At 39.1% G+C, this 21,261-nt stretch overlaps 1 protein-coding gene across 1 annotated transcript in view; it reads right to left on the reverse strand.

Annotated features, from left to right (window-relative positions):
• Window positions 1–378: 378 nt before the first annotated feature.
• Window positions 379–21,261, reverse strand: part of Plce1 (phospholipase C epsilon 1) — a 251,212-nt gene continuing 230,329 nt past the window's right edge. Inside the window, exons 26-32 of the mRNA XM_071611080.1 lie at window positions 19,472–19,590; window positions 16,348–16,476; window positions 12,950–13,159; window positions 6,953–7,111; window positions 5,151–5,369; window positions 4,604–4,816; window positions 379–1,659 (exon numbers count right to left, since the gene is read on the reverse strand). Of these exons, the coding sequence (XP_071467181.1) occupies window positions 4,628–4,816; window positions 5,151–5,369; window positions 6,953–7,111; window positions 12,950–13,159; window positions 16,348–16,476; window positions 19,472–19,590 (1,025 nt within the window). The 3' untranslated portion in view covers window positions 379–1,659; window positions 4,604–4,627. The remainder of the gene's footprint in view (window positions 1,660–4,603; window positions 4,817–5,150; window positions 5,370–6,952; window positions 7,112–12,949; window positions 13,160–16,347; window positions 16,477–19,471; window positions 19,591–21,261) is intronic.

Raw genomic sequence — 21,261 nt, forward strand, 5'->3', positions numbered from 1 at the left:
TTTAAAAAATGGGACACTACTATGCATTTGTTATAGACTGGTTATTCGACTTAAAAAGAAACCTGTAGCACTATGCAAACCATATCAAACTGTAGTAGCCTAAATTCTGTTGGCAAGAGAATGGCGGGTCAGTAAGAACTTACAATGACATGAAAGCTGTATAGTGTATTTTTGACACTTACGTTTTTAAAGTATGCAAAAAATCATGGGGATTATTTTATTCATTTTTTAAATTATTAAAAAAAGAAGTCTCAAAGCAAAGTTTAGGATTTTTCTTGTGTTTATAATTTGAAAAATGTCTTAAAAGTGAATGAAACCAATGGAAAGGTAAAGTTTGGATTTTACTTTAGAGAAACACATTTCATTTTTAAAAGCCATAGTTTGCTTCATACCAAGAATGAAAAAATTTCATTACACTTAGCTGATAGTTTTGTACAGCAAGGTTTAAAAATAATTTACATTAAATGGCAAGTATGAGTAGGATCGATAGCTCTTAATCAGAAACGAAGCTATTTTTCTTGGTAGTCTAGCCTATCTCAGATGTTCATAGCATACATTTTCTTTTTAGGAAGTTTGTCTTCAAATAGTGAGTTAAAACCACTAATGCCTCTAAGTCATAGCCACATCAAGAAAGCTATGTCTAATAAATATATAAGTACAGTGTCAATACAAACCTTGCAAAATAAATAAATCTACCTCAAACACTAACTCAGTCTGCTTTTGCTTTTAGAAAATGGTTAGCTTTCTTGTTAAGACACAATGACTCAGTAGATATTAAAATTATACATCATCCTAAATTCATTTTGTGAAAACCAAAAATGGAATAATCTGTGAGTATATGAGCAATAACCTTTAAAAAAATATTTCTACATGTATAGAGAAATCTTGAAGAAGAGTGCACTATAGCACAACAACATAGGAACTAAGCTGAGTTACTTTTAATGAATCTTATGTTATAGGACATATTTACATTTGCAATGCCCCAAAGCTTCAACTTCTCGGTCATAAAACGCATGGCTATACTAGGTTTCTTGCTTTCAGACCTCTGTGCCTCCTGTTCCCAGTTCTCTAACTTGGGTTGGCACACTCTGGCCCTTGGGCCAAAGCCATCCTGCCACCTTTTTTTGTATGGCCCTTGAGCTAAGAATAGTTTTTAATTTGTATAAATGGTTGAAAAAAATCAAAAGAATATTTGTGATATATGAAAATTATATGAAATTCCAATTTCAATGTTCATAAATAAAGTTTTATTGGAATGCAGCCATGCTTATTCATGTACTTATTTGTCTGTGGCTGCTTTTACACTACAGTGACAGAACAGAGGCCATGTAACCCTCAACCCTTAAAATATTTATTATGTGGCCCTTACTGACAGTTTTCTGGCCCTTGCTCAATTATTGCAAGCCTAATAATGGTTTTCCCAACTGCCAACATTTCTAAAAGAGCAATTCCCTGGGCTTCTTTGCTTCATTCGTCAGTAAATTGGTTTGTAGCTTCCAGCCCCGTGCCATCTTGTCCTCATCATGGACCTCACATCATGTGTGAAGAAGGCTGCAGTTCATAAATCATCAATTTCCAGTTTTAAGTTTAATGAAAATAAATTATATTTCTTCCACCATGTTCATTCTTGGCTTTGACTTCTTGCTGAGAGATCTTCACCTGTAATGAGGTATACATGGGTTTATTAGCATATTGAAAATGAAGATGCAAAAACATAACCTAACAAGTGTTCATAGTTGTTTAGCCAATAGAAACCTACAGCTCTGGTGGCTGAGTTTGGGGGAGAGTCTGTTTCCTATGAACTCAAATGATTGGGGGAAAGTGAGGGACTGGGGATTGACTCAGGGGTGCTTTACCATTGAGCTATATCCCTAGTCCTTTTATTTTTAATTTTTAAAATTTTTGAGACAGGGTCTTGGTAAATTCTAAGGCTGTCCTTAAACTTGCAATCCTCCCACCTCTGCCTTCCTAGTTATTGGGATTAAAGGCATGTACCACCAAGCTCAGCTGATGTTCCTAGGAAGCAAAACATTAGGCATTTGTGGCCTGGAACACCATGTTCTTTAGGGGAAAAAAACAAAACTTTTTAACTCACATTGTTCAACTTTTAAGGAAAGGTAGAATTCTTTCAATTGTGTGTCTGTTATTTGAGAGGAGTAAGATGAATATACTTCTTTCGAAGTTCTTAAATGATGGTTATTGAAACTTTAGATGTGATTGTTTAGAACAAATGACATGAAATATGTGACTAAGAAAGTGGCAGAAACACCAAACATTTTCTTATGAGCCTATATACAGAAAGAGCCCCACCATTTTTTTTTTTTTTTTACAAGTAGTCTTTCCTGGGAACATCATAAAGGAGGTCTATGGGATGTAAATTCTCATTGTTGCACCTATTGCTGTTTATAAAGATAGCTTCCCCAACTTTAAGCAAAGCTATGAAGTCAACTAAATGATTCTAAATGTCTGCTTGCTGCAAGAAAATTGGATCCAGAGGCAGTCATCTAAATCACTATCACTCTCTTCCCCTCTCCTAGAATATAAACAGTTATGTTCATGTGGTGTGCAAATTTCTAGTAGTTGTATTCTAATGTACATGGTGCAGTCTTAGAGTACACAGAGGGCTTCTTAAGTGTAATAGTACATTTATGACAGATTTACCAGCCTTGGTGTAATTTCACTGTCATGGGAATTAGATGTATGTGACATTATCACTTCTGTACTTTACTAATGTTGATAGAAACAACATTTTGAATTTTGATTACTGCCCTTATGGTAGGCTCACAGACTCACTACTGTGGTTAGTCATTTCTAAAAGTTTGAGAGACTCAACATTGGTGCCTAGTCCTAAATTCACTTGGCCCTTGGGGGAGGGACTAATTGCTTCAGCAACATTGGGGCATAAAAGAAAGTGAATCTGGAACTTTAAAATTTGAGATACCAGATATTTTTCAAGAGAAAAAGTACTGAACCTCAGAGATTATCTGATACTGTGATGTGAATTTGCTGCCATAGTTGTGGGATTTCTGAGTGTTTATATACAAACCTCAACAACCCAGATCTCTTGGAATAGATGGATATGCAGATATTTTGGTGGGGGCCATATCCTGTATTTAGCCTTGCTTATTATTATTTTTTTTGGTATTGGGAATTGAACGCAAGGGCACTTAACCACTGAGCCATATCCCTAGCCCTATTTTGTATTATATTTAGAGACAGGGTCTCACTGAGTTGCTTAGTGCCTCACTAAGTAGCTGAGGCTGGCTCTGAACTAGCAATCCTACTGTCTCAGCCTCACGAGCCACTGGGATTACAGGTATGTGCCACCATGCCTGGCTATCCTTGCTTATTATTTTGAAAGAGCCTTACAAGTGTAGTCTGGGACACCAGTTATTTTGAAAGATGCTCCTCAAATATAGAAACAGGATCTTAATGCATTGGGTTTTCTTTTGAGCTGTTATGAATCCAGTATGGTTCTATCAGAATATATCAGTGAATTCTTTAAAGTGTGAGCAATTTTACAGTTGGATGTGAGAAATTTGGGAGTGTGGTAAAAACAGTGAAGCTCTATAGTATAAGCATTAAAGTCTTCATGATGCTGTTGGTCTCCTGTGAATTTTAAGTCTTAGAACTAAACAGATGTAATGATCCCTTGAGTTCATGAAGAAACTAAGTGAAGCTGGGTGGGTGGTGTGTGCCTATAATCTCAGTTACTCAGGAGGATGAGGCAGAAACATCACTTGAGCCTAGGAATTTGAGGTAAGCCTGGGCAACATAGACCAGTCTCAAGAAAAGCCCTATGTGAAAGAAAGAAACTTATGTTTGTTTTCCTCACATGGTTTCATTCAGGGTTGATGTGAATGATCTACCTTAAGACAGAATGAGATTTACTTTGTATATGAATACTAAGCAGTGGGCTGGCAACTGACACTCTAAATTTGTTGCATCTTAAAAATGGAGGCTGTTAGGTTATTTTGCTTTCTTTTTAATCATTACATCCTGGATATCAGGGATTTTTTTTTTGTTGTTGTTTGTTTGTTTGGTTGGTTTTTGTTTCTTTAATTGAGGCAGAAAGAGATGAAGTTATTGAGGCTAAAACAAAGCGAAATTAGAAAAACATAAAATGCAGAATCCAAAGGAATAAAAAGCTGAATGATCCAAAAAGCCCTTGGAGAATGTTCATGTGAGTTTTTAATTATCAAGAGACTTCTATGATGAAATAAGTCCACTGTGGCATTTGGGGCAAGTTGATTGCCTTCTTGGGGCCTCTGCTTAGTTATCTACAAAATAAGGAGGCCTAAAAGTTTAAAAGCTCAAGTGTTACTTATGTCTTCAGAGCTCTTGCCTTATCTTTTTTTTTCATATATATATATATATATATATATATATATATATTTTAAAGTTGTAGTTTTATTTTATTAAAATAAAATAGGCGAGCACTTTACCGCTGAGCTACAACCTAGCCCGCCCTTGCCTTATCTTAAGGCACCATTCTACCTGTCTTTGGGGGACATTGTCTGGGAAAAGACAGCTACCGTACTAACTATGCTTCACCAAGTAGCTTCAGTGGAGCCAGTTTCAGAGTGGTGTGATGACAGTGTACCTGGGTAAAACATGCTGCCCTCCATCACTGTCGATAATCCATTGTATCACTGGAGAACAAGCCACCCACAGGTTTCTCCTCCTTGTTTTGGACATTTTCTGAGACTGTGAGCTGAGGAGGTGATAGGAGTCCTCGGGGCTGCTTAGTTGACTTGGTGAGCTTCTTAAGTTCACTTGCAAAAGAGATGCCCTTTCTTTTGTCTTCTCTGGATGCCTGTTGGCGGGGGGGGGGGGGGGGGGGGGAGAATTTGCTTAGATGTTAGGTTAAACCCGGGGTCCTCAGTCATGGCACTAGGTCAGAGTTCTTTTCACTTCCATCTCTAGTAAGTAGAGGTTGGAAGAAGGGCCGAGGAACTCACCTCTCAGGCCTTCTTTGCCACACAGGGAGTACATTTTTTCCTACACAGTGTAAACAAAGCCCAACAATTTTTTCCCACCTAAACTCTGACTCAGGAAGTTTGAGATTTTACTAGTTCCCAAATCTGGTTACTACGTGATTATGAATATCAAATGATTTATGAAGAGGGCAAATTAAATTTAAACTTTACCTGTACCTGCTCCTTTAGCTTAAGGATGAATTTCCCTGCACCTTTCCACTTGCTTTGGGCTTGAAACACACACTCCTGATCCAAAAGGACTCGCTGTGAAGACTTTGGGGTAGAAGACTTCTTGTTGGGCATGTCTTTGACCACCTCTTCCAAAAGCACATAGTCCCCTGGGTTGGGGTTGCTCAGGATGCTGTAGGAATATTTGGCTTTGCATAATGTCTGAAAGAAAAGTTATCATCAACTGAATGAAGTATCTCCAACATTTGCATTCATCCTAAACGAAACTGTAAGGTAGAAAAGTGGCATAGACTTTGAGAGGTAGAGGGAATCTTCCAGATCATGTTGACCAGTGCCTTATTGTGCAGCTGTGTAGCTGTACAACACACTTTCTCAGGTTACTTCGTTTAGCTTTCTAATGGTCTATAATTTAGATGAGGAAGCTTAGACTTATAAAAGTTAAGCAGATTCCAGAGTAAACACAGCTAGTAAGCAACAGAATAAAGACTGGAACCGAATTTTCCGTATAGGCCAAAGCTCATAGATAGGAAGGTTACTCAGCTAGTGAGGAACAGAATCCTGCCTCCCAGAAACCCTCATCCCACAAGGCTGCCTCTTTTAAGCAGTCTTGGATGTTGAAGGGATTTTAGAAGTCACAAAGTCAGCCTTTATTTTGTACAAGAATATCTTTCATTTATGCATTTATTCATTCTGAGGACCTACTCTGTCCCAGATATTCTACTTGGAGGAGGCAAAGATGAGCAAAAGAACCACAATCTGGAATACAAAGTCATAATTAAGGTGACTAGCATTAACCCAAATGGTCATACAAAGGAATAGCAACACACACACACACACACACACACACACACACACACACAGACGTCAGTAGTATTTACCACCTGCCAGGCATTGTGCTAACAGCAACCTGTGAGGAAAGTATTATTTATGCTATCTCCATGCTGTCTATGCAGTGTCTTACCACACAGGGTGTGCTGGAGCTAAGTGGAGAAAAGGGTTAGTGAAGGCAGACAAGGTAAGTATTTACACTACCTTATTAACAGGAATAAATAGGGTTTTTGTTTTTTTTCACCCCAAAGAACTATTTTACCAGCACCCAGTAGCTGAGGCACAGATCTGAGATCTTCCTCAGGACCTCAGAGTTAGTAAAGTAGTACAGCTGGGTTTGGAGCTAGAGCAACTGATCAAGGTCTGTGATCTTAATGATTGTGCCCTATCCCTTCTCAGGTGCTTAATGAATGCAAACTATGAGGAGGCAATAGTTGGGAAGGAAACAGTTCTCTGAAACCATGCAAAGAAGCTTGAGATAGAGGAAGGGAGAGGGTCAGAGTAAGCCTCCTGCTTGTCTTCTGTAGGATCCGTGAGAGGTGGTCATTAGGTATTGGCTCAGACATTTCTGGGACAATGAAATGACCATTCCGCAGAGCTTCCTTCTAAATCCACTACTGTCGATGCATCGATGCTTCACAGAGCCCCAGGCTCACTGTGCACACTAGCTGAATATCTATTGAAGGAATGCACTAATATTTCCTAGCCTTCAGAGGCACACTCTTCCTTTTCGGGTCCCCATTGTTGAAGAATTTCATTCTAGAACAATGAAACAACTGAACTGTCAATGCACAGACGTTTAATTTGTCCCTATAACTTATACTGACAAAAGGAATGAGGTGAGGAAGGGAGTAAGTTATTTTTCTTGCAGTGCTGGGGATGGAACCCAGGGCTTTATGCACGGCAAGTGTTCTACCAACAAGCTACACCCCCCTCCCCCAAAGAGCAGTTTTTACCTGCTGAATGACATCCTGTGCAGTGCTGACACGGGGTGCTTTGATTACTGTTCGAGGTTGCTCTGGAGAAACATCATGCACTTGGACAAAGAAACTCTCCTCCTCTGAGCTCAAGATCACCTCTTTGTCATCTTGAATAATGTTTTTCTCTTCTATGGTCTAGGTTAGAAAATGAAAACAGTAATTGGTAAGGTGATGCAGAATAAAAAAAAATTAGCAAGACTTTGAGCTGTATCTTGGTAATGCAGAAACAAGTTCTTAGTTTTATGTTTCATACATTAGTTAATATTTCATGAACTATTCTAAAAGGATATACCTGTCTTTTGAGAGGAAGAAAGTATTGTATTTCTGCTAATTGACACACTGAGAAGGTCTGGCCTAGAATAAGCCAGTTCATCTGCTCCTATTAGCTATGGATTTTGAGAGTCCAAATCAACTGTAGATAAATTTGTAGAAAGAAAATTCACCATTTTTTCAATTACCAAAAGCCAAATAAGAACACAGTAAATTACATTTAGAGAAACCCACCATTTCCACACAGACTTTGAGCATTTAGGAAATCATTAGACATCTGAAATGTGAGACATGAAATTGACATTCTGAGAAGCTGGGTGAACAAAACTTACAGTGAAAAGGCTGACATGATACAATGGCTGAAGGTAAACCACACTGAAATGAATATCAGCAAAATTATTTTTTAATTTAATTTTTTAAATATCAATAATTATGAAAATGGGTTATCGCATTAGCTTTAGATAAACTGGCTTTTGGTGAATTTAGTATATGTAAATTTATATAAATATATATATATACATATATATACACACATATCTCTTTATATATAGTATAAGGATATATGCATCTTATTTAAAAAATTCGAAAGTATAGAAGTAATTCAATAAAAAAGCAAACTTTTCTTATTCTCATACTTTTTTTCTTTTCCCCACCTCATTCTCCACACACACACACACACACACACACACACACAACAAATAAAGAACACCTCACTGTTGTTAGGTTTTATATCCTTCTAAACATTTGTTATGGATACCCAGATATATTTTGCTTACGTGAATACATGCACACAACAAAACTGGCATTACGCGATTTAGCTATAATGTGATTATAAGATGGTTCCTGTCTTTTGTCATCCCCCAGTCTCAAATGAGAGCAGCTTTAATTATCTTCTGCAGGAGAGGAGGGAAGACAGGGAAGGCTAGTAAAGAATAGCCAACCCGCCTCAGGGATGAGGACTTGGCAGGACAATCCTCCTATTCCCAGCGCCATCTCCAGTCCAGGCTATGAAATGGTGCTAACTAAGAAGAAGGATCCAAGAATTACTGCCACCATCCTGGAAGTTCCACCCAGCCACATGACTCAGAATTGTGCCCGCTGATATTAAAGTAAGGATGGAAAAATGCCACCAGGTGGTGCCAAACTGTAACCAAGACCCGAAAGGACTGGTCCTGGAGCTTGCCAGACAGCTGCACCCACCTGCCCTAATCAATCATTTCATTACCTGTGCAATCATAGCCCTACAATTTACACAACTGAATTTTTTGAACCAATTCAAGGTATACTGGTGTGGGTAGGTAGGGGACAAGAGTTATTATCCATTTTATTATATAAAATGAGATTTGTACCCACTCTAAAACTTGTGTCCTCACTTAAAAGACTGTACTCATCATTTCATGTCCATTCCAAGAGATCTTCCTGCATAATATGATGTAGCTGCCATTGCACTGATCATGTTTAGTCAGAGAGTGAGGATGGGGTAATTCACAGAGCAGAATTTATAATCTCAGTGTCCCAAAAATCAGGAAGCAAGAAATAAGAAAAAAAGTTCTAAGATGCTGGATAAAATGTCCCCAAAACAATGCATCACTTTTAAAAATATATTTTAAAAATTTTTTTAGTTATAGAAGGACACAATATCTTTATTTTGTTTACTTATTTTTATATGGTGTTGAGGATCAAACCCAGTGCCTTATATGTGCAAGGCAAGCGCTCTGCCACTGAGCCACAACCCCAGCCCCCACTAAGCCACAATCCCAGCCCAATACATCACTTTTAAGAGGAGTCCTTAGAGCCCCATTCAGAGTTTATTCATATTTAGGGAGTTTTCAGTCCCATAAGTCACAAATTATGAACAGAAATAGTAACAGTAGCTCTCATCATAACCCCTTTTCACTTATTTTTTAATTTTTATTTTTTTAATGAGAAAACTTATTTTTTAAGTTGAACAACTTTATTTATTTATTTTATGTGGTGCAGAGGTATGAACCCAGTGCCTCACAGATGCAAGACAAACGCTCTACCACTGAGCCACAACCTCAGCCCCTTCACTTATTTTTGTATATATTGTCTATGCATTTGACAGTGAGTTTCGCAACAGTGTTGTTTTGTTAAATGAGGTAGTTTCTATTATAGATTTTATAAATTAGGGCAGTGAGGTTTACAAAAGTTAGGTGACCTATTCAGGATAGCCTAATTTGCAGCAGAGCCCAGGCTTGTCTGATTTCAAATCCAGCAGTAGTCAGAGGGGGTCACATCGACTATAGGAAGATGTGGCTGACGGCTCTACAGCCAAGGAAACAAAAAAAAGTACACAAGGCAAGCTGGAGAGGTCAGAGGTCACAGACAGCAATTTAGGGACTTTTAATTGATATAGGCAAACTACTTATATATCTTACAATTTCCAAATGATAAAATAAATGGAAATACTTATAACCCAAATCTATCAATCATAAGTGCCTGTTTGCCTTCAATGATTGCTAAAGTCACTTTTCAATCAGAAATCTTTTTTTTTTTTTTTTTTTTAAGTGCTGGGGATTGAACCCAAGGCCTCATGCATGCTGAGCATATGCTCTACAACTGAACTACACCCCAGCCTCAGTAAATTTTGCTATCATTATGCACTAAACCTGAACACACTAAATGCAATTTGTTATCTTTTGGGATAGATTTTAGTCATTTCAAAAACCTCCCCACAAGGATATATCAAGGAGAACTCGGTGTAATTCTACTCATGAAATAAAAGCTTATTAGCTTTCCTTTCTAATTTATCCCCCTTTTCCTTCAAAATGCTTCTCTTTTACCAGCATTTATTAGCATCTACTTCTGAGATCTCTACTGCCTGTTGTCATATACATTTAAATTGCCTTCAGGGCATCCCCAGACTGCTCAGTCCTGACCATGGAATGGAATGATGTCCTCTTAGACAGCAGCCTGTCTATCTTGCCTCCTGCTCATGCCTCCCGCTGCCTCCTACCATGCTGGGTGTGGATAATCCACAGGACTGATGCAATTCTAGTGTGGGGAGCACAGGATGGCAGAAGGAACAGCCCCTAAGACTTGAGCTCTTTCTACTTCTGATCCTGTCATGCTTGTAACCTCTCTGATTCTATTTCCCTATGTGTAAAACGGTTTTCATTATATCATGAGCTCGTTAAAAATAGTGGGTTTTTGAGACTTTTCAGTGTTATAAATGATCATACAATAAATGGTTTGAAAATTTTACTTATTCACTGGCATTCTCACTTAAAGAATACATTTTAACAAGGCAAGACAATTAAAAATAGGAAATGGGGGAAAAATTAGAAATTAAAGGGCTCAAAAGTCCAGTTAAGCTCTCTGATATCTTCTCCTGAAGTGATTATCATTAGAACTGTTTCTAATGATTGTTCTCTGTCTTAGCAATTCCAATGCCTGACAGGGAGAGGAGGCTGGAGAGATAATTACATTTCTTTGCTTAAACCAAGTGTCCTTTTATGGTCTGAGATACGGTTAGGGAAGGAAGGTGGTAGCTCTGGGTCTCAGCAGATGCTAGAGTTCTAGGAAAGATTCAGGTCACATTCACAGTAATCAGGGATTGAAAAAATGACACACAAAGGATAAAATTTACTATCATCTCCACTGCGCCCAGTAGACATGGACCACTATGTTCTATTACGAGCCAAAAGGATCAGGCCAGGTGCTTAGAATGGGACCTGGCACATATTATATTATTAATAAATATTGAATTGACTCAATTGCTTTCTTATTCGTATATCATAAAGACTGTCTATGCTAGAACAATAACCTTATATACTATTTCAAAAATGGCAGTAAGGTAGTGACATGCTAATCAGTTTATTCAATAAAAAATTGGTTCGTGGGCACAGTGGTGTACGCCTATAATCCCAGCACCTAGGAGGCTGAGGCGGAAGTATTGCAAGTTTGAGGCCAGCCTCAGCAACTTAGTGAGACCCTGTCTCAAAATTAAAAATTTTTAAAAAGGGCTGGGAATGTAGCTCAGTGATAAAGCACCCCTGGGTTCAATCCCCAGTAGCGAAAAAGAAGTGTTCTATTAACAAAGTCAAATGGGAGTCAACCTATTTGGAGTCACAGGGCAGAAGTTGCTTTCTTTCCTTTGTGGGGATGATCATGGAAATATTAGCATGGGTAATATAAATTTTTACTAATTCTGACCAATGCTGAGAGATTACTCTTACTTTATGTGAAATTATGGAGTATTTTCAAATAGTGCTGTTTTACTTACCAGTACAGAACCTTTTATAGGTTGAGTGTCCCTATCTGAAATGCTTGAGACTGAAATGTTTCAGATTTTGGAATATTTGCACAGACTTCACAGGTTATATGTAATACATTGTCCATTACAGCATGAGGTCATTCAAATACCTTTCAATGTTGTAAATTATTTTGCAATATATGGTTTGAACAATTTATGGAATGCTCAACCTGTTTTGGCTAAAACTTTATTTAGCAGGCACTAATAAGAAAGCAATCAACATTAAAATGTAGAATTCCTACAGACCCTGCATAACAGAACAGAGGAGTCCCCCTTATCTGAGGTTTTACATTCTGCAGTTTCAGAACCATGGCCTGAAAATATTAAATGGAACATTCCAAAAATAAATAGTTCTTAAGTTCTAAACTGTGTGCAATCCTGAGTAGTGTGATGAAATCTCTTCTGCTCTATTCTGTCCATCCTGGGGCATGAATCTCCTTTTTTGTTTTTGTTTTTTGGGTACTGGGGATTGAACTCAGGGACACTCAACCACTGGGCCACATCTCCAGCCCTATTTTGTATTTTATTTAGAGGTAGGAGCTCACTGAGTTGCTTAGCACCTCGCTTTGCTGAGGCTGGCTTTGAACTTGCAATGCTCCTGCCTTAGTCTCCCAAGCTGCTGGGATTACAGGGGTGTAATCGCCTGGCATGAATCTTCTCTTTGTTCAGCATATCTGTAATGGACTACCTGCTCCTTAGTCAGCTGCTCAATCTTGGTTATCAGGTCAGCTGTCATGGTGTCATAGTGCATGTATATAAGGTTGGGTTCTATTGAGGTTTCAGGCATCCATCGGAGGGCCTGAATCATATACCCTGTGAATAGGAAAGGGGTACTACTATAATGTGATCTTCACAACATCTTTTCATTGTTGATTGCTTGAGTTTTAGCCAGAGTTTTGCTAAGTTGCCTAGGCTGGCCTCGAACTTGGGATCCTCCTACCTCAGCCTCCCAGGTAACTGGGATTACAGGTGTATACCTCAGTGCCCAAATACAACAATGTCTTTTCATATACAAATAAAATACTGGACTCACAGCTGATAACATGCACAGGGATCCTTTAAGTTCTTGCTTTATAAAAGATGTTTTTTTAGACTGAATTTCTGCAAGTTAGAGATAACTTTCTTTTTTTTTTTTAACACATATTTTTTAGTTTTAGGTGGACACAATATCTTTTATTTTCATTTTTATGTTGTGTTAAGGATCGAATCCAGTGCTCATGTATGCTAGGCAAGCACTCTACCACTGAGTCACAACCCTAGTCCAAGATATGTATGGAAAAATAAAATCATTTCACCATATTTACTTAAGAAGAACAATATACACCAAGTTGCAACGAAAGAAGCTCAGGATTTGAGGGAGGTGGTGAGTGGTGAGAAGGCTAACCACTGAGCTATAACTGTATTGGCTGTTCCCAGAATACACTTACTTCCTGCTGGGTTTTTAAGACAATCCTGCCCACGTAGCCTTCTTCTGGAAACCAGCTGCTTAAAATTTGCATGATCTCTTCCTCTGGACCAATGGCTCTCTGGAACGGTTGTTTCCTGCATTCATTCTTTTCTTTAGATATAAAATATTTTTCTTCCATCAGAAAATAGTCTGTGATGATAGGTTTGGTGTCTTGTTCAGTTGTCAGAATCTAAAGAAAAAAACAATGGCAAAATTGGGCTCACTTCTAAGGAGTGTAGCACAAGCTTAAATTCAAAACAAATCTTCATGATGTTCAGATAGGTTTGATGTGAAATTTATAAGCAAAACCTCCTCTGGAGTGTTGCATAATTCTTTTTGGAAGATCTAAGAATTCTTGTATGTCCAGAAAGGATTGTTTATGTCCATTCTGGGCAATGGTACAATTTCTCCACAATCCCCAGACAGCATAGCTATTTTCCCACTGCTGGAATGAGAGTTCCTACTAAATTAAAAACTTTAGGTTTTTCACTCCATGAATTTAGCCCTTTGTAATCTTGTAAACAGAACAGAGGGCAAAGAACCTCATCCAGCTTTTACTAAAATAATCTTGTCTTCTCACATTGGAAATACTCAATCATCTTCTCATGGAAGGTTCCACAAGGCTAAATTCTCATCTGATCTAAGTTGCTGGGAATTCTCCTTTCGGTAAACTCCTGACAGTGTGCCTTAAAAACCCAGCAGGAAGTATTTTCTTTGTTGGCTACTGACCCTGTGCAGTTTACATGGCGTGGTTGTGACAAGGATCTGGAGCCAGTCAAACCTGGACCTGAGATTTCACTTGTAAGACTTCCTGTCTATGAAGTGTTGGGCAAGACACTTAATCCCTCGGAAATTCAGTTCTCCCATCTAAAAACTAAGAACAGCCATTAGCAACATTCTCTTAATTTCAGTTTGTTTTATGATTGAGGCATAAAGTGTAACACTATGAGAACATTATGAGAATAAAGTGTAAAGTATGAAAACTCAATAAATACTAGCCACCACTGTAGATACCTTTACTGATGTGCTCTTTCTCACTCGTGAGCAGATTACTAACAAAAGGTGGATCTCAAAGGGAGTAAATGTCAGCCATGATGAAGAAACCCCCCTGTGTCACCTCCCCGTAAAAGTGGCTGGGTGATGAGAGAAAGCTGCTGCCACCTGGCCTGGATTAAGCAAGTCCCCTTCTCCCCAGGCCTGTGTCAACCATGCAGTGACCAGAGTCAAAATTTTCTCACTTGGAAAGAAAGCAGAATGTAATGTGCTGAGGTTGGTGGAGCAGAAGAGTCTCAGAAGATTCTGATCCCTCCACCTCAGCCCTTGGTCTAAAACAGACCCCGTGTTATTGATTCTGTGGGGGTCAAGTCAATCAGGTTGCCTGAAGCTCAGAACTACCAGTTCAGGGATAATTCAGCGTATGAAGACACCATGAGAGGGTCAGTGTCTGCCTTCTTCTGTTCTGAGGACTTCTTTGCAGATATGACAATAAGAGGCTGCTTTTCGTGGATGGCCTATTAGAAGTTGTCTTTATCTTACAAAACCTTGGCAGTGCTTTATGATTGTGAACGCTGAAGTTCATGGATTGATTGGTTAAAAAAAAGAAAGAAAGAAAAGAAAAACAAAAACACAACACACACACGCATACACACATTTGACAGAAACTTCTTTTTGATCATCTGTAAAATATGATACCTAATGGTTTTCTATGATCCACCTAATTATAAAATGTTGGCTAAATTGTTGGCGTATCTATAGACATGTACCTTCAAAGGACAGAGACACTTATTAATACTTGGTATGGTTGTTCAGTTGGTTTTTAATTTCCCCACACATTATCTGATTCCAGCTACATTTCATCATATACCCTAATTTCCGAGGGAGTTCCAGGGTCACTCCCTTGGTCCTTGCTCCACTTGGCCTACCCTCAAGGAGGAGGAGGAGTTCTGAAGTGGGTTAAGAATAAAAGAATCTACAAGGATAATCAGCCACTGTGTCAAGCAGGGGTAGAGCTTCTAGTGTGCAGAGAAAGAGAGTTACACATGGGCTCTGCTTTGCCCTGTGGGGATCTGTCCTTTCTCTTCTGGATGCTGCTCTTTGTTCCTGGTCTGCCCTTCTTAGAAGTCCTGCCATAGACCGTGATTCTGCCTGCAGAAGGCCTCAAGATTGCTAAAGGGATCTAGAGCAGAAGTGTCCTGGTGTGAAGGGGCTTAGGCCTGCTTGCTCAGGGGTAAGAGGCTTTGGGATAAGAGACTCATGTTCTCTTGTTCAGGCTTTCATTGCTTCTTTACATCACCAGATGTAAAGGAAAAGCCTTCAAGCGCTGGAGATGTGTCCTTGGCCCATGTGGTCCACCCTGATGCTCTAGGAATCTGATTCAACTTCTAGGTTGGCAGACAGACTTCATTCAGCTCCTGTGTAAATTCTGAATGATTAGTAAGTGCTGCGTTATGAAGGAAGATGAGGCCTGTGTCTAGATTCAGAGGGAAAAATTTTATATGGTTGGAAGGCCATTTGTTCTGGTTTTTAAGTTTCTAGAGTCCGGTGTTTTACGTAGTTGAAGAATTGTTAAAAATTTCTCTGCGGTTAAGGTAGCTTGTCTAGTAGTACCAAGATTCCTCAGGCCATTCTTATTTTTATATTTATTTTTAAATTTGTTCTTATTAGTTATACATGATAGTAGAATGCATTTTGACATATTATACGTATATGGTGTGTAGCCTCGCATTCTTCTGGTTGAACATTATGTAGATTTACATTGGTCATGTAGTCAATATATGCACATAAAAACATAGAGTCTGGTTCATTCTACTATCTTTCCTATTCTCATTCCTCCTCTCTTGCCTTCATTCCCCTTGGCTTAATCCAAAGTACTTCTGTTCTTCCCTACCTACCCACCCGCCCTTTTTGTAGTTAGTATCTGCACATCAGAGAAAACATTTGGCCTCTAGTTTTTGGAATTGGCTTATTTCACTCCTTGGCATATCCCCAAAGGACTGAAAATCAACATAATATATATTGACATGGCCACCTTAATGTTTATAGCAGCTCAATTCACAATAGCTAAGCTATGGAATCAATCTAGGTGCCCTTCAACAGATGAATGGATAAAGAAAATGTGGTATATATACACAATGGAATATTACTGAGCCATAAAGAAGAATGAAATCATGGCATTTGCCTATTAACAGATGGAACTGGAGATTATCTTCAGGTCATTCTTAAAGTTGATCTCATTCACAAATATTCAAAAGGTATATAATTAACACAGACATTTGTGCATTGATGTCCACATGTGTATGCTTACACACATACTCAAACACACATACATCTATATACATTAGATTTGTATTCTCCTAACCATAGGTCCAGTAGACTTGCCTGTTGGAGAAGCTGCTTGGCTTTGGTGCCTCCATTTATAGTAAAGACAGCAAAGGGCTCTGGACCTGGGACCCCATGCACTGTGACTCTGTGAGTCTGTGAACATTTTCTCTCTTCTGTATTAAACATCTGTGAAGGAAGATCACATGATTTTCATTCATTCTAAAAATATATTTCTAGATCTATTCCATACAGAGGTGATGTACTTAGAAATATATAGAGGGACATGTAAATGCAAAATATGAGAATTTATAACCATTTATAACCTGATATGAATGGGGTAGGAGAGAAAATGAACATCTTCCTTAATAGATTAGGGAGATTACTTAACAGCACACCACCAAAGAATTGACTTATTTTCAATCAGTGTCTCTTTCTATCATAATTAGGGACTTATGTTATCTGAAATAAATGTTAGTCCTTATTTATGAACTGACATTCTACACTATCTATTACATTCCATCTCTCTTGGGGGATTGGGCTAGAATTTTGAATAGTAAGATGATAAATAAAATGTCTTCCCTTAGCTCACTGCCAGGCACACAAATAATCACAATAGAGAAAGTATGTCCATTAGGAAGAACTTAGTGGGTGTGTAACTCAACTCTTTGAGCATTTTGCATATTAAGATATATTGATCATTCAAAATATGAAATCATTTATGGAGTGCCTAGCCCTGGAGATTCAGGGACAAATGAGATATTATTCCTGCATTCAAGGGCTCCAAGTAGAATGAGAAGCTAGAGGAGAAAGTGGGCCATTGTAAGAAGCATGATAAGTTGCTTGGGAACCCACAGGAAGTTTGGAGGAAACCTGGGAGCGGGGGGGCTTCCTTAAAATGGTCTCATGTAAATCTTGAAGGACCCAGTGTGATCTAGCAGATGAAGAGTGGAACAAGGGGTTCCCAAATTGATCCCAAATTGAAGCAGCACCTGTGCAGAGATTTAGCAGGGACCTAGGTCAGGTCATTCTGGGCACCTCAGCAAGGTCAGTGGCTCATGTGCGGGAGGGAGAAAGCCTGAGCCTTGGCAGTGCACATTCCTGCAGTTCCTTCATGGAACTGGCTAAACTTTGGACTGGAACTGGCAAAATGGCAACTTGAGGGCTGAAGTGTTTTAACATGAACTTTATTTTTATTTGGGGTGGAGAGAAGAGGTTGGCTATTTTGCTGTGCTTGCACAATGTGTTTTCATTTAATCAGTTTTATTGAGGTATTATTTGCATACCATAAAACACACATACTTTAATTGCATGGGTTAACCTCTACTATGTTTTTTAAAAGGTAAAAATGTTACCAACATTAATAAAAATACAGATGTCCTGGTTCTCCTGCAAAACCAAAAGATCTGGTGATACTGCATGGCGACAAGCAGCTGGAGCTGAGAGCTGGGTAACAGCTGCTCCTCTAAGCTGCTCCTCCAAGAACTCTCTGCTTTCCTGGAGTCTCTGCCCAGCCCATGTATGTACATTCACCTCATCCTCCTAGCATCCTCCTGCATTGGATTTTTGTTACCCTGGTATAAACTTTACCCTGAAAGCAATGGAAAACCAAAGAAAGATTTCTGTGAGGAATGACATTGATCAGATTAGATAGATCTGCCTGGGAGATTCTAAAGGAAGGCAGAGAGGACAACCCCGGTGAAAAAGAGACCTCTTAGAAACCCACCGTCATAGCCAGATGAGAATGAATCAGGACCACGGCAGAAGGATGGACAGAGATGACTGTATTTGAAAAATACTAGGTCTTAACTGGGGGGGCATAAGAGAGAGGGAGAAATCTAGGAAAATGTCCAGTTATTGGCTTTAGCACTGAAGGGTGGTGTCTGCTATGGCTGAAGAATGTGTACCTACCAGGCATAGAAGCTGCTGCCTGAGAACCCCAAGGATGGCATGGTGTGGTATAAAAAATAAATAGATATGTGGTCTTTGTCCCTAGCTGGCTTGTCAGAAGTCCCAGTGACAATCTGACAATCTGGGACTGGTGATTGGCATCTGAAGCAGGGGAAGTCTTATGAGACTAAACCATTAATTTGTGGGCTCTGCCACTAACTCCAGGTGAAAAGTGTCAGAATCAAATTTAAATGCAAGATCCCAAATTGGTGCTGGAGAGAAGGAGCAGTGGTGTGGAGAAGACAACATGCATTTTTGGTGTCAGAAGTGTGAGTGAAGACAGCGAATTTGTAGCATTGGTGCAGCCTTCAGCTCTAACAGATATGGAAGCAACCAACCCAGAGCTGGGTAACAAGCCTATTTTGCCTCTCTGAAAGCACCTGATCCCTACTCTCTGGGACCAGGAAGTGAGGTCTGTTCCCGCCTGTCAATCTTCTGCGCAAGGTGGAGCTCATACCTTCCTCCACCCTGACCAAAGGGTTGTTCTCAGCCTTGGTCACACACTGGAATCACCTAGGGATCTTTCAAAAGACAGATGCCTGGGCCCCCAGTCCTAGATTCTGACTTAATTGGTGTAGAGTGTGGCTTGGGCACAAGGATATTTTAAAAGCTCTACAGATTTGTCCAGTTAAGACTGATGTGGAGTGCTGAAAATAAAAGGAGAAAAACCCAAGGAGATAAGGTCAAGGACAGAGAGAGAAGAGACCGACAGAAGTGAGGGAAAGAGAAGGCCAGAGAAGAAGGCAGGGCTGTTTATAGATGGTGGCAGAAGTGGTACCAGCCAGTGCCATTATTGTGAGCACAGGTGCCTTTCCAAAACTCCTTACTCCTATGCTGCATCGTCAGATTGATACAATAGCGATCAGATGATTAGACATGTAGACAAGGTAATCAATGGACATACTTTCAAATATATTTTTAATTTAAAGAGGAAGCAGAATGAAATTAACCAGTTTATTAAAGCTATGTTTACTGTTCAAATAAACTACCCTAGATTAGTGGACTGAACTCTGCTCCAGTGGTCCTCAGACTTCTGTGGGCATGGGTCTCATGTAGGGAACTTGTGAGGTGGTGTATGTGTAGAGTGCTTTGTCAAGAGCCAAGTTTCAGCTGTTATTACTTCCACGGCCACCCAATTCATGACTCTCACAGACCACTTTGCTATAGCAAAACAAAGCCCACCTCCAGTGTAGCAATCCCCTCAAACATGCTGATTGAAATAGAACTTAATTACCAAAGAGGCTGGCAAGGTACTGCCAGAGGAATTTTCTTCCATTCTTCTGCTGTTTATAAACAAACTAGAGATTTCCAAGACTTCATTGTGGAGGTTTCGCAGCTGAAGATGTCGATATCCTGAAATATTGTAGAAATTGGGAAAAGCCTATTAACCCAAGTACTATAGAGCTCTGTAAAGAAGATACTCCAAGGAGATTAACAAATGATAGGTAGAAATATCACCTTAAAATGGGCAATAGATGACGACAGGCATGTGACTAGTAGGCACCTTTTCACTGGGAGGGTGCTGTCCAGTACTGTTCCTAACTTAGACGCAAACAGATACTCTAAATTCAAACAAAAATGGGCAGGAAAGGGCTGGGGTGGTAGCTCAGTGATAGAGCACTTGCCTAGCACATGTGAAGCCCTGGGTTTGATCCTCAGCACCACATAAAAAAATAAATAACTAAAATAAAGGTATTATGTTCATCTACAACTAAAAAATATTAAAAAAAAACAAATGAGGGGCTGGGGTTGTGGCTCAGTGGTAGAGCACTTGCCTAGCATGTGTGAGACATGGGGTTCGATTCTCAGCACCACATATAAATAAATGAATAAAATAAAGGCCCATCAATATCTAAAAATATATATTTAAAAAAATAAAAAACCAAATGAATAAAATAAAGTATAAAAAAAGTAACCTCATTTAAAAAAAACTAGCAGGAAAACCTGATCATTTTGACATCAAGGCATGTGCAGCCAATAAAAGTAGTAAAAAAAAAAAAAGTGGTTAAAAAAAGAGTGGTAATGTCAATGTACAGGTAACATGAAAAGTTGCTCATCATATACATTAGAGAGTGAAAACTAGTAACTTGCAAAATACTAAGATTAGTAGGGAGCCTATTGTTTAAAAACATATCTCGTGTCATATGCATGGGCAGAGAAATGAAATCTGTAAAAGACGTTCACCTAAAGTGATTATATTGGGGAGATGAAATGATGGATAATTTTAAAAAAAGTTTTTGCTATTCTTTTCTTTCTCACATTTCCATAATAATCTTATGGGCTGAATTGTGCTCCTCATTCATATGTTGAAACCTGAACCTCTAGTACCTCAGAATGTGACTCTATTTGGAGATAGGTCCTTTAATGAGGTAAGTATGTGAAAATGGGGGTCATAAGGGTGGGCTCTAATCCAATATGACCAGTGTCCTTAGAGGAAGAGGCTATTAGGACACAGACATGTGCACACAGACTAAGATCATCGGAGGACACTTCAAGAAGCTTGGCATCTGCAAGCGAGGAAGAGAGGCCTCTGAAGAGATCAGACCTGCTGACACCTTGAATCAGGCTTCTAGCACCCTTAGAACTGCGGGAAAACAAATTTCTGTTGTGTTTTTTTTTTTTTTTTTTTGTACCAGGGATAGAACTCAGGGGCACTTGACCACTAAGCCACATCCCCAACCCTATTTTTTTATTTATTTAGAGACAGGTTCTCATTGAGTTGCTTAGAACCTTGCTTTTGCTGAGGCTGGCTTTGAACTCATGATTCTTCTGTCTCAGCCTCCCGAGTTGCTTGTTGTGGTATTTTCTTATTAATACCCCAGCAAACAAATATAATAATAAGGGGATATTTGCACAATGGAGAAGAAAAATAGGAAATAATTAAGAAGTAGGAAATTGCAAGGTGTCTGTGGAGCTCAGAGAATGGCAGTTTGAGTGTGGCTAGAGAGGTGGGGGGGGGAACATGTAGAACCTGATACTTAGTGTACTTCAGCAGAATCACCACCTTTGGAAGCTTGTTAGAAA

Source organism: Marmota flaviventris, chromosome 4 (assembly GCF_047511675.1).
Source record: "Marmota flaviventris isolate mMarFla1 chromosome 4, mMarFla1.hap1, whole genome shotgun sequence".
NCBI lineage: Eukaryota > Metazoa > Chordata > Mammalia > Rodentia > Sciuridae > Marmota > Marmota flaviventris.